A 13,327-nucleotide genomic window follows, 5' to 3' on the forward strand; every position below is an offset into this window, starting at 1 on the left:
AATTTGTACCTAATTATTCTGGTATGCTTTTACTGTATGTCCCTATTAGAAAATAATAATGATGCATTTTGTTTGCAAGTGCCTTTCAAGGAACCCAAGGACACTGTACCTGGACAGTTAAAAGCAGCGCAGACAAAAACAAAAAAGCACGATAAAATTATAGAGAATAAAATGTCCTGAATAAGTGGGGTTTGAGTGTGGATTTGAAGAGAGGAAGAGAGTCTATGTTCCAGATGTCCGGTGGGAGAGAGTTCCAGAGTTTGGGAGCAGAGCGGCTAAAAGCTCTGCAACCCATAGTGCTGAGGTGAGCAGGTGGGACGGTGAGGTGGACGGAGGAGGAGGATCTGAGGGAGCGAGAGGAGATGGCAGCGTTGAAGAGATCAGAGGGGGGGGGCGAGCTTGTGGATGGCTTTGAGAATTCCATTCTAGATGTGACAGGGAGCCAATGGAGGTGCTTTTGCTGCAGGATGGGGGTGATTTGATGAAAAGAGGGGGTTCTAGTGATAATGCAGGCAGCTGAATTCTGGACCATTTGATGCTTATGGAGGGATTTGCGATGGAGGCCGACAAGGAGAGTGGCGGTAATCTATACAGGAGGTAACCAGGCTGTGAACAAGAATAGCGGTAGTATGGTGGCTGAGGGAGGGGTGTAGGCGATTGATGTTGCATAGATGGAAGTATGCAGACCGGGTAATGGTATTGATGTGGGAATGGAATGACAGCACGCTATCGAGGATGACACACAGACTCTTAACCTGAGGGGAGGGGCAGACCATGCCATTGTCGATGCTGAGGTAGAAACTGTCAACTTTGGAAAGTGTAGATTTAGAGCCAACCAGAAGGACTTCTGTTTTTTCACAGTTGAGTTTAAGGAAATTTGAAGTGAGCCAGGATCTGATTTCAGTTAAGCAGGTGGTGATGGAGAAGGGAGGGAGGATGGAATTTGGTTTGCTAGAGATAGAGCTGGGTGTCATCCGCAAAGCAATGAAAATGGATGTTGTATTTACGGAAGATATTGCCAAGAGGGAGAAGTTAGTTGATAACAAGGAGGGGTGCGGTAACGGGAGGACTGGCATCTGTGTGACTTGAGCTGGATGAACTGAGTGCGGCCTGAGAGATAAGAATGAAACCAGCTGAGGCGGTCTATTGAGGAGGATGGAGTGAGAGATCGTGTCAAAGGCTGCACTTACATCGAGGAGGATGAGAATGGTAAGTAGGCCGGAATCTGCTGCCATGAGGAGGTCATTGGTGATCTTGAGGAGTGCGGTTTCAGTACTGTGTTGGGAGCGCAAGCCAGACTGGAACTGTTCATAGAGGGCATCATGGGTTAGATGAGTGTGGAGCTGAGAGGCGACGTCAGTGCTGAAGAATTTTTTTTTAAAGCGAGAAGAGAATTTTGTTGTTTCCTGCGGTGGAAGAGATGAGTCCAGAATAATAAGCACATTTGGGTTGGGCAATGGAGTCCTTGTACAGTGAGATGTGGGTTTTGTATAGTTGTTTGTGGATAGTTAGACCGGTTTTCCTGCAGAGGCTCTCGAAGCTGTCGCCCTTTGGCTTTTAGAGTTCGGAGTTCAGTAAACTAGGGGGCAGATTGGGATAAAGGAAACAAGGTGAGTTTTCACTGGAGCAAGGTGATTAAGGATGTCGTTAGAAGTCGAGCGGCTCATCAGGAGTAGGTAACGGTTTGGGATTGAAATGGTATCGATACAGGAGGCGAGAGAATCCATATTGATGTCTTTGATGTTCCAAAATGAAATGAGACGTGGAGTATTGGTTATAGGGAGGTGGATGGAGACATTAAATGAAAGCAAAAAATGGTCAGATATGTGGATATCGACAGCTGCGCAGTTGGAAGGGGAGAGACCGGAGCAGCAAATGAGGACCAGCGTATGGCCTTTAATGTGAGTAGTAAAGTTTGAGAATTGAAGGAAACCAAAACTGTCAAGACATGATGAAAAATGTCTTGCGAGAGGAAGATTACTGTTGTTCATGTGTATGTTGAAGTCACCCAGTAATAATAGATTAGGCAAGAGAGTGGATAGATGGGTGAGTAAAACTGTAAGCTATTTATTCAAATGAACTAAAGTCTGGGGCAGAAACGGGCTGAACTTTGAACTTCTTGTGGTGAATTATTGCGAAACCTCCTCAGTGACCAAAGCCATGCAGTTATTTAGCCAATGTCAGCCTAGGAACCTATTCCACTATAGAAAGGCTGCTATTAGAACACCTCCAGAAAACTCCCAACAAGGTGTTATGGTTTTCTATCCATGATGTGAGCATGTAGTAACAGGTGCATTCATAACATGTAATACTTGCAGTATTTTGAGAACTTCCTGCCTCGGTGTATTGATGTCACATAGCAACATAGAAAGGAACACTACACCCAGTGTCCAAACAAAAACACAGCAGCAGTGGTGGCAGCTCCAATATGTAGCTAGTGGCCTGAGGCATTGTAAGCGAGTGTGTGGTGAATCTAGTTGCAAGCCGTCTGGTAGCTACTCGGTGTGGTGTGGTGAGGTGGCACTACGCCAGTAACGTAGTTCTTGGGGCGTAACAGTGTTAATAACAATAATAATAATAATAATAATAATATGGGGTGCCAAATGTACATTTTGATTTTCTTCACATCTGAGGTAGAAAGTAAATGTTTTTTTTTTGTACTTTTTAAACGTAATGGCAAATCTATCTCGAAATGCCAAATCTAAATGTTTAGTTTAAGTCTAAATTTAAGAGACTATCAACACCGCAGGGACAATTCTAGTGGTCCTCAATCAGCAGTACATCTACACCTTAAAGCAACCAATCACTCTTTTGAGGACAGCGAGGTAAAGATTTTGGCCAAAGAAAACAGATGGTTTGAAAGAGGAGTAAAGGAAGCTATTTTTGTCAAACAACAGAACCCATCATTGAATCGGAATGGTGGTTTGAGGTTTAATTTGGACCCTGTGTTCAGCAGGTTACTGAGACCAAAACCCACAGCTCTTAGTCTTGCAAATGAAGTGAAGCCAGGGCCGAGCCAGAACAATAGATGCTAATGAGCCATTATCAGAGTCGTTCATACCCAACTACAGGGAGCTACACTTCCCTTTGTTCGGAGGTGCTAATGGCAGGATTACTCCGCCCAGTCTTAGTGTAAGGACAATAGGAGGAGGGTGTTGGCACACCAATTCCGCCCACTCTTACTGTATTTAAGGCCTAGGCTACCAGCACTTGTTAGTTCGCTGACAAAGCTCTTCGGATGAGGAGCGAAACGTTTGACACTTTCTTCACAGAAGTACAGATGACGTCTCAAGAAGCCTTTCCCTCGATAAATTTAAGAGACTTAAATCTAAATATAAATGTACAAAGATTTATTTTAACCATTGATATTTACTTTTCTTCTTCTTCTTTTCCTTTGGGCTTTTCCCTTCAGGGGTCGCCACAGCAAATCAATTGCCTCAACCTAACCCTGTCTTCTGCATCCTCTTCTCTCACACCAACTACCTTCATGTCCTCTTTCACTACATCCATAAACCTCTTCTTTGGTCTTCCTCTAGGCCTCCTGCCTGGCAGTTCCAAACTCAGCATCCTTCTACCTATATATTCCCTATCTCTCCTCTGGACATGTCCAAACCATCTCAGTCTGGCCTCTCTGACTTTATCTCCAAAACCTCTAACATGTGCTGTCCCTCTGATGTACTCATTCCTGATCCTATCCTTCCTGGTCACTCCCAGAGAGAACCTCAGCATCTTCATCTCTGCTACCTCCAGCTCTGTCTCCTGTCTTTTCTTCATTGACACTGTCTCTAGACGAAACAACATTGCTGGTCTCACCACAGTTTTGTACAGCTTTCCTTTCATTTTAGCTGAAACTCTTCTATCACACATCACACCTGACACTTTTCTCCACCCGTGCCATCCTGCCTGTACATGCTTCGTCACCTCTTTTCCACACTCTCCATTGCTCTGGACTGTTGACCCTAAGTACTTCAAATCCTCCACCTTCTTGATCTCTTTTCCCTGTAAGCTCACTCTTCCACTTGGGTCCCTCTCATTCACGCACATGTACTCTGTCTTACTGCGGCTAACCTTCATTCCTCTCCTTTCCAGGGCAAACCTCCACCTCTCTAGCTTCTCCTCCACCTGTTCCCTGCTCTCACTGCAGATCACAATGTCATCTGCTAACATCATAGTCCATGGAGATTCCTGTCTAACCTCGTCTGTCAGTCTGTCCATCACCATAGCGAACAAGAAGGGGCTCAGAGCTGATCCCTGATGCAGTCCCACCTCCACCTTGAACTCCTCTGTCACACCTACAGCACACCTCACCACTGTCTTACAGTCCTCATACATGTCCTGCACTGCTCTAACATACTTCTCTGCCACTCCAGACTTCCTCATACAATAGCACAGTTCCTCTCTGGGCACCCTGTCATAAGCTTTCTCCACATCTACAAAAACACAATGCAGCTCCGTCTGGCCTTCTCTGTACTTCTGTATCAACATCCTCAAAGCAAATACTGCCTCTGTAGTACTCTTTTTTTGGCATGAAACCATACTGCTGCTCACAAATGCTCACTTGTGCCCTTAGTCTAGCTTCAACTACTCTTTCCCAGAACTTCATTGTATGGCTCATCAGCTTTATTCCTCTGTAGTTGCCACAGCTCTACACATCTCCCTTGTTCTTCAAAATGGGCACCAGCACACTTCTCCTCCATTCCTCAGGCATCTTTTCATGATCTAAGATCCCGTTGAACAACCCAGTCAGAAACTCTACTGCCACCTCTCCTAGACACTTCCAAACCTGTACAGGTATATCATCAGGACCGACGGCTTTTCCACTCTTCATCCTCTTCAATGCCCTCCTCACTTCATCCTGACTAATCTTTGATACTTCCTGGTCTACAAAAGTCACCTCTTCTAGTCTTTGTTCTAGTCTAGTTTTAATATTCAGATTTAAGATTTATTTTAACATGTAGATTTAAGTTTTAAATTTAGATGTATTATTTAGATTTAAATTAAACATTTAGGTTTAGCATTTAGTTTTACATTTGCCATTTATCCATCCATCCATTTTGTATGATTTTCTTTAATTAAAAAAAATAAAAAAAAATGTACTTGTTTTTTAATTAAATTTTTACCATTTAGTTTAAAAGTTTGTAATTTAAAAAATTACAAACTTTTAAAAAACACCATTTAATTTCAACCTCAAATGTGAAGAAAATTAGTTAAATGTGAGAAAAGTGAGCTAAATATTTCAAATATATAACAAAAAAAAATGTGACTGAATTTTTACATTCGCCACCCCGTATAATTATCAAAAATGTCGCTGTACCTTGGTTAATATGCAGCTCACATTATGGAAATGGAGCATTGTTGACCCTTTTGGAGTTTTTTTCGTAAGGCTTTATAGGCAAAATAGGTTTGTCCCATTACATGCATTGTTAGCTGCCTCTTTTTGTCTGTTTTATATCTTTAGAATGCACAGAAAAGGAGATAGACATGTGTGTTCATGTTTCACATAAGGATTGTGAATAGCAGAATTCCAAACAATAAATACAGGAAATGAACAAACTGTTGTTGATACATGGAGAAAGGGGTATAGGATTAAATAAGCTCTGCTTCTTCCTATTCCTGTTCTGACATGTTGGATTGTGCACATGTAAACATGAGGTTCTTTAACATATCCTGTTAAGCATGTGAGAAACAAATAAGCCGATACTATAACTAATGAGGAAGAAAAGACAAATGCATCCGATATCATGAGTGTTTCCAAAAAGGGAAGCACAATTATGGCAGGTAATGACATAAATTTTCCCTTTTTAGCATTTCTGTGCCCCGTGTCACACACTCATTCATTAATAGAGGATCAATGCTATTTCTGTCCTATTTCTGGTTTTCATGTAACAATTTCAGGAGCAAAGGTGATGTGATTTGTGCTCTCTGTTTCATAGGAACAGAAAAGAAGTGGATATGGTTGGATGAACACCTGAACACAGGAGTACGAGGAGGCTGAAGTATAACGGTGAGGATATTTGGTGGGGGGGAGTTGTGCCTAATAAGTGGTCAGTATCATTTTGTGAAACATGGTGAAATTGATTTATGCAGACAAACACTCCATGCTGTTGTTGCAACTGAAGCGTCCTGGCGACATGAAGCTGCGCTTGTCATGGTAATGTCTTCCATTGAGAGCCACCATGGGTGGGTGGCAGAGGAGATCTTTGAAGAGACGGGGGGTCACATAAACCACGGCCTCGTCTCCCCGGCAGCAAACACATTCGTGTGAATGAGTGGATGGGTGACTAAGAGGCCACAGACTCTTAACCTATTTGTGTGTTCACTTTCATGTATTCATTCATGTTCACAGACTGAATATCTGACAAAATCAATCACTGATTCATGTTTATGAACACGTTTGCTATTTCATTCACCAGGGATATCGGCCCACTGATATTAGCGGCCCAATATTGGCATAAAGATGTCATATCGGTAGACATCGGTGTCAGGTTTCTCCCGATAATGAAAATCGATATTTAAAAAAATGCTGTATAGATGGACATTTTAATGTTGACATGGCCAGGATGACACCACAGTTTGCTGACACACAGTGCAAGCCCACCTCCTTTGCGCTTTCCACAGGCTTTTGTGTTCCTGTCCGCTCTGACTGCCCTGAAGTTGGCTAGCTCCCCACGTTAGCATCTGGGATGCTAGCTGTTAGCCATTGAGTGAAGCACAAATAAACTGCACTCCCTGAAGGTCTTGATGTTCTTGCCAGTTCGTCGATCTTGCTCAGTAGTGAATTCATGTTTCCCATGATAATAGAAGGTACCGCAGGCTTGAATCTCCATTTCCTCACTCGCCGCTTGACTTTCGTCTTAGCCGCCTCGATATCAATAGGTAGACAGTGAATCACAACAATGCGGGATGTCGCTCTCATGGCATGTATAAAAATGAATAAACAAACAGAGCTGCTTGAATGGCAGACACTTGTGGCGGCGGAGTTAATTCCACCACAGGAGATAAAAAGATAGATAGATATAGATAGATAGATAGAGTATTGATCTCCAAGAGAAATTTACTTATTCCAGCAGTTCTGCAAAAATGTCATAATGAACTTAATCGCAAATAAAACACATAACACAACCAAGGCAAGACATGAGATCAGAAAAATAAGAAAATAGAATAATAAATAAATACGGAACAGATTATGCCAAATTTGTAGTGCAATAATACATAATAATACACTCACTCACTCACTAATTTGATCTCTCACTCATTCGTGCTAACTGACTCTCAGTTACTGACTTAATCGCGCTATTTCACACACACATACTGAATCAATCACTCATGTACACAGTCATTCATTCACTCATGCTAACTGACTGACGGTCATTAATTCACTCACTCATACTGGCTGATCCAAACTCACTCACTAGCACTAATATATTTACTCACTCATTCACGCTCTCATCCATACTGACTGACTGGCCCGGCTTCTCAGTAATTCCCACATTTATACTCACTCATTCATCTGGTCAGTCAAGAACTCACTCTTTCATACTGACTGACTCGCTCATTTATACTCACTCACTCATTCTGACTAAATGACTCATACAGACTCACTCATTCACTCACCAATTCCCGCATTTAAACTCACTATTTGATTTGGTCAGTCAAAAACTCACTCTTTCATGCTGACTGACTCACTCATACTCACTCACTCACTCACTCACTCACTCACATACATTTGGTATCGGTAGCATAAAACCCTGATCGGAGCATCCCTAATTGACATGGGTTGGTTTAAAAACATAATAAAAAAGTGGCCCCTGCATTCTTTGATTTTTTCAGTGTATAGCCCTCACTGGAAAAAGTTTGGCCTCCCCTGCACTACAGTCTTCACTGACTAAAGCTACTGCAGCCCCACGTATGTCATTTCCTGGCTGTTTTTGGTCAATAAATCACATGCACTTCACTCACTTACACTCATCCTCACTCCGACGTCTACTCCATCAAGCAGTCGATCAACTAATCAACCACTTGCACTCCTTCTCTCACTTGCTATGCTACGTTCACATGTTCAAAACCCTTCATTCATGCACTCTGTTGTTCCCATAGTCATTCATTCACATTTACTCTGTGTTCCTGCCTTGCATAAACACACATGCGGAGAGAAAGGTGTGTAGGTCACAGACTGTACGGGATGTACTGTAAATGGGTTTGGTGTGCAGCTGGCATGCCAACAGGTGTGATTTTCACAGCACAACAAGAGAGAAAAGTGCACATTTGTCCATCGGTCAGCATGTTCCTGTTCCTGCACGGCTTTAGTCATCATCACCTCACATTGCGAGAACACACGCGCACACATCATGATCATCATGATCTGACACTTGTCAAAGTGGATACTCATGCTGACAGATCAAGCATGATGATCCAACATGCAAAACAAGCTTATAAATAAGACAAGTGCTTTATTTTGGGAGCACTTGAGCATCAGTTGTATAGAAAAGACATGAGGGACATACTCATAGGCGTCCTTCCTCCAAAGTGCTCTTTTCTTTCTTAGATTATTTTTACACCAAGACGTTCAAGGCCCGCACTTTGTTTCTTGCAAAAAAAAGGAAGGAGCTAATCTGTTGCCTAGCAACACCTCCTACTGCTACATCTAAGCAGGAGCACAATAGCATCAGCTTTAGAAAAAGACACACAAAGGTGAATAGAAATGACATAGATTCATTCAGATGCATATTAACTCCCTAATTATTCTTTTTATGACTTTATTCCCTAGGTTCCCAAAGTGGGGTATGCAGACTGCCATAGGAGGTAGGTGAATAAAAATTAAAAACGGCTTGACTACCAAACACTGAGATTTACCTAATGTGTTTGAACGCCTCATGTGAACAGCCACAGTGCAGGCTGCAGCTAAGTAGAGTGCAGAAGAAAGGTGGCAGATGTGAAGTTATTGATTGTTGTGTGCGTGTTAGATGAACAAATAAGTACGTTTGATGATGACATTGTGCATTAAAAGTGTTTCATCTTGAAGATTTTTACAGATGATTGATATTGTGTGCTAAATGAGAGCTGGTCTTCCTACGTGGTGCTGTGACTAAATAGTTTTTTTCTTATGTTATTATTATTATTATGTTAGAAAGCCCCCAATTTTGCACATGTAAGTAAATTTATGCTTTCACCAATAATGTGTCTTCTTTGGGCGTTGCAGCCACTTTGTTTGGCGGCCCTTCAACACACCATGTGTGACGCAGATTGAGACTTATGTGTATGAGTTTGTGGGACGCTGCACAGACAGACGTGTATTTTCCATTCTTCCTTTCACCTCGTCCTTGTTGACAACGTTAATTGTATGAGTAAATGCACAGACGTGCTTTAATAATGTTAGCTCTGTGCTGCACTTTTGCTTGTTGCATAATCTCATGCTATGTATATGTGCTCATTTTACTCAATAATAAGCCTTGTATTTAATTAATTTCCTTATTGATTTCTGTACGTTATGTGCCTTTGTTTTCATCATTATAATGATTACGTACCATGTTGTTGCAGACCAAAGCACAGCGAAATAGCATAAAGGTCACAGTTCACCACATCCTACCACAGCTTGTCACCATTTAAATTAGTAGCCTACACTGAAAAAATTCACTCTGAGAATATGTAATAATAACATAATTAAGCCTCTGATAATAACAATAAAAAAGTTTGTCTCTTGATATGGCATCTATATATCATGTTTTGAATTTGTCTACATTTGTTCAAAACACAAGGCAGTTTGATTTTTGTCTTTAACAAGCTAAATGTATGTGGCTCAACAAATGTTTTTATGTAGACACAACACACAATTGGCTTGTTGTATTTACCCTGCTCTCTGAAAAAAATAAATCGAAGAATATGTAATTGTAACATAATTAAGCATGTGATAATAACAATAAAAAACAGTGCCTCTTGACATTATATTAAGCTTTGGATTCATCTACATTTGTTCAAGACACAAGTCATTTTTTCCCCTTTTCCCCTTTACAACCTATATGCAGGGGCGGATATAGCTTTTTTGAAAAGGGGTGGTGTGGCCGAGGCCGTAGGCCGAGGCGCTGGAAATCCAGCGGGTACTTGGAGAGCCCTCCCACCGAAATTTTTTAAAAATTAGACCTAATTTCCTGCAATCTGGTAATATCTGAGGCCAATTTTATGTCCTTAATTTCAAGAGTGTGTTGTTATTTTTTATCCTTGGAATATATCGTTTAAGCCAAAACATTCTATTTATAAAATTATCGGTACTAGGAGAAACCCATTTTAGCTCAATTTCCTGAAATATTTTCCAATTTGAAGCAGCTGTAAATTCCGAGGATTTGAGTATAATTTTATGTCACTGGGGATCGCTTTTCTGGTTAATTTTCATTGAGAATAGACAACAGTTTTCCTTATAGTCATGATGCCAGAACCTTTATTTTGCACCTCCACCTGAATAGCCATGTACAGCACACGTTCAATGTCCAATGTAAATGATCATCTTGACAGTGGGTTCAGGAATAGCATGCGTCTCGGTTGCATTCTGGCATATGCGTCCACCAGGCGCCCATAATTCAGATGCATGTCCCTATGGACATACATCAGAATCAGGCAAAAAAAAAAAAATCGTGGGTGCCTCTAAATCCGCGCCTGATATTTTAAGAGGTTCAGCAAATCTTTTTATGCAGACAGCCACAACACACACTTTGTTTGCTCGTTGTATTTATTCTGCTCCAACTGCGCCCGATGAGGGAATTCTGGGTAATTCCCGCCTACCAATTCAAACGCCTGAGCACCTGCAGAAGGAGAACCTCGACAAAGTTGGAGACTGGACTTTAAGGTAAGAAAATTAATATTTGTGACATAGTTGGTACTACAGTTTTTACTTTCGAGTTTTATTTTGTTGCAGAAGTTAATATGTAAAATAACTGGAGCCTCCTGTGTAATTTTGAATTAACAATAGCAAGTGGCTTCAAAAGACTTATATGGAACTAATGTTAGCAAATCGTTTTAAAATACTTTATTAAAATGTAACTTCAAGTCGGTAAGCAGAGATGTTTTTTCGTGTACATAATGTTTGCGGTTACACACTTTGTTAGCTAAAAGGTGTTGCATTAGCTAGCATGTGCGGCGTTAGTTAAGGGCTAACACGGTTAGCAAGGGATTTTAGCTGTAAATAAAGGCTAAGGCAAAGTCACCACGGGGGCCCGCCTGACAGCGTTTTCATCCACTAGCTCTTTCACCGGAGGCGAGCGCTTGACGTGTAAAGATTCAATCACAATTCTTTCTTTGGCTCTCTAGTTAGCTTCCGGTATCGTAGTAAACAGAGACTGAAGCAACATGTCGGAGGCTTGAGCGAGAACTAATCATTTTGGAGGGAAAACGGGCACTTTTCTCTCCATGTTGTACGTGTGTGCTTGGTCCGCACTTTGTAAGTAAACTGCAGTTTGGTCGCAGCGTCAAATGTAGACAGTCACGTAAGCTCTGTACCTCCCAAATTCGAGAGTCCAGCTGTGAAAGGAGCAAGAGAGATGCGTGCGTCATAGACGAGCTCTGTGCTTGCTTTCGTAGCATCAATCATAACCTGTATCATACCAAAGAGATGTATAGAAACTAAGCTAAATGACCATTCACCCAAACGAAACGCAAATAATGTATTCTAGCTCAATAAAACGTTGCTAGGTAGTTTTTCTAAAATGCATTGTGACAGAGGACGGGATGTCTTGATTGAAATGTGTAGTTATGTTACCATATACCATGTTTAGGGCTACTTCCTTGTGGAGTATCAGCGGTGTTTCTTTATGCATTGAATACTCATCGTATGTAAAGAGGTCTGTGTGGATTTTTAAAATGAATCAAAACGGTTGTGTTTGGATGGAGTGAGTAAACATTATGTCATTAGAGCAATAATTCATTTTCCAGTCAGGACTCTCCCTGGACATGTCTGTGTTAAAACATCTGCAAAATTGCTTTGGTAAACTTTTTATTTAAACATCATTTGTCTGTACTCTGTAGATGTTACTTTACTAATGATTACTTTTATTAGATTAGTCAAGCTTCTACCTCATGATTCAATGGTAGATTTTACTGTTAATTTACACTTCTGTGGTTACCTTGCTTGCACGTCTTACCACAGTACAGTTGTCTTGACATCTTAAGGTACTTTTGACATTACATATTTTAACGGCCTTCCTGTCCAGTGAAAACCACGTTTCTCCAAAAATTACGTTAAAGAAAATGTTTGGTTTATTTTGAACATAATTTAACAGATTATGTATTTACTATGATTTGGTTTTCTTTAGTGGTCATTTACTAACTATGTAACTGTATCCTTGCAGGTGATTTATGGTGTCAGGCACACTGGATGAAGGTATGTTAAAAAAAAAAAAAAGTTGCAATTGTTGTTGGAAAGTTGACAAATGTTAGATTATTTAAATTAGTCTATGGACCAGACAAAAAGTTACCATTTTGAGGCAGGAGATTCTGGTCTTTCACTTAAAAAAAGTCACATTAGCCATGTCCAAAGTGTAGCAAAAGTAACCCTCACCAGGCTGTTACAATAAATCAATAAATATTTTTTCTCATATTTTTCATTATTAATGCTCTTATGCTAGAAGTGCAATTTCAATTCTGATGTGCTTTTGTAAGAAAAAAGAATAAAGGTTATGGCAAGTAGAAAATTGTTTTCCCTAACGTCCCTAAAATACACATTAAAGCTCTTGTAAAAGAGATTTTTAATCCCAATGAGGTGTATTAAATAAAGGTTGATTTATAATAAATCTGTGGTCCTCAATAAGTGGCCCATCACACCTTTTCATTTGGTCCGTCCAACATCACCCAAGTAATTAAACCTTTCCATCTAACAAGACAAGTGCTCATTCATGCACCACTTCCTCTGCTCTGCAGGTGGCAACAGCAAAGTACTGTGTGTGTGTGTGTGTGTGTGTGTATATATATATATATATATATATATATATATATATATATATATATATATATATATATATATATATATAAAATAGTATATACATGCCTCACAGTGAAGCAGCAGTAGAAGATGGTGGCTTGCATTTAAACTAATATAAATACAATATGTATGCAAGTGTATTTTTAATGCTACGATTTGGTCCTCACAGCGAGGTGTCACTTTGAAGCAACACATTCCCGTTCAAGATTAAATACAGTTTGTATTGAAATTTCAATTGAATATTGAAATATTCATAATGCAAGGGTTAAGAGTGAAGCTTTTAGATCACTTTAAGGTATAGTTCGGATTTTTTGACATAGTAATATGACATCCCCGTCAGCAATGTAGTCATGAACAGTGACT

At 40.4% G+C, this 13,327-nt stretch overlaps 1 protein-coding gene across 3 annotated transcripts; it reads left to right on the forward strand.

Annotated features, from left to right (window-relative positions):
* Positions 1-444: 444 nt before the first annotated feature.
* On the forward strand, positions 445-10,066 carry LOC129190355 (uncharacterized). 3 transcript variants are annotated; one of them, XM_054792967.1, is made up of 5 exons: positions 445-4,791; positions 5,934-6,004; positions 6,088-6,151; positions 8,768-8,802; positions 8,884-10,066. In XM_054792967.1, the coding sequence occupies exon 1, from the start codon at positions 3,239-3,241 to the stop codon at positions 4,253-4,255; it is 1,017 nt and encodes a 338-aa protein (XP_054648942.1). In that variant the 5' UTR covers positions 445-3,238; the 3' UTR covers positions 4,256-4,791; positions 5,934-6,004; positions 6,088-6,151; positions 8,768-8,802; positions 8,884-10,066. The 3 variants fall into 3 exon arrangements, with proteins under 3 accessions (XP_054648942.1, XP_054648940.1, XP_054648941.1); XM_054792965.1 differs by having other exon boundaries at positions 8,768-10,066; XM_054792966.1 differs by lacking the exon at positions 6,088-6,151 and having other exon boundaries at positions 8,768-10,066.
* The last annotated feature ends 3,261 nt before the right edge of the window (positions 10,067-13,327 follow it).

Source organism: Dunckerocampus dactyliophorus, chromosome 11 (assembly GCF_027744805.1).
Source record: "Dunckerocampus dactyliophorus isolate RoL2022-P2 chromosome 11, RoL_Ddac_1.1, whole genome shotgun sequence".
NCBI lineage: Eukaryota > Metazoa > Chordata > Actinopteri > Syngnathiformes > Syngnathidae > Dunckerocampus > Dunckerocampus dactyliophorus.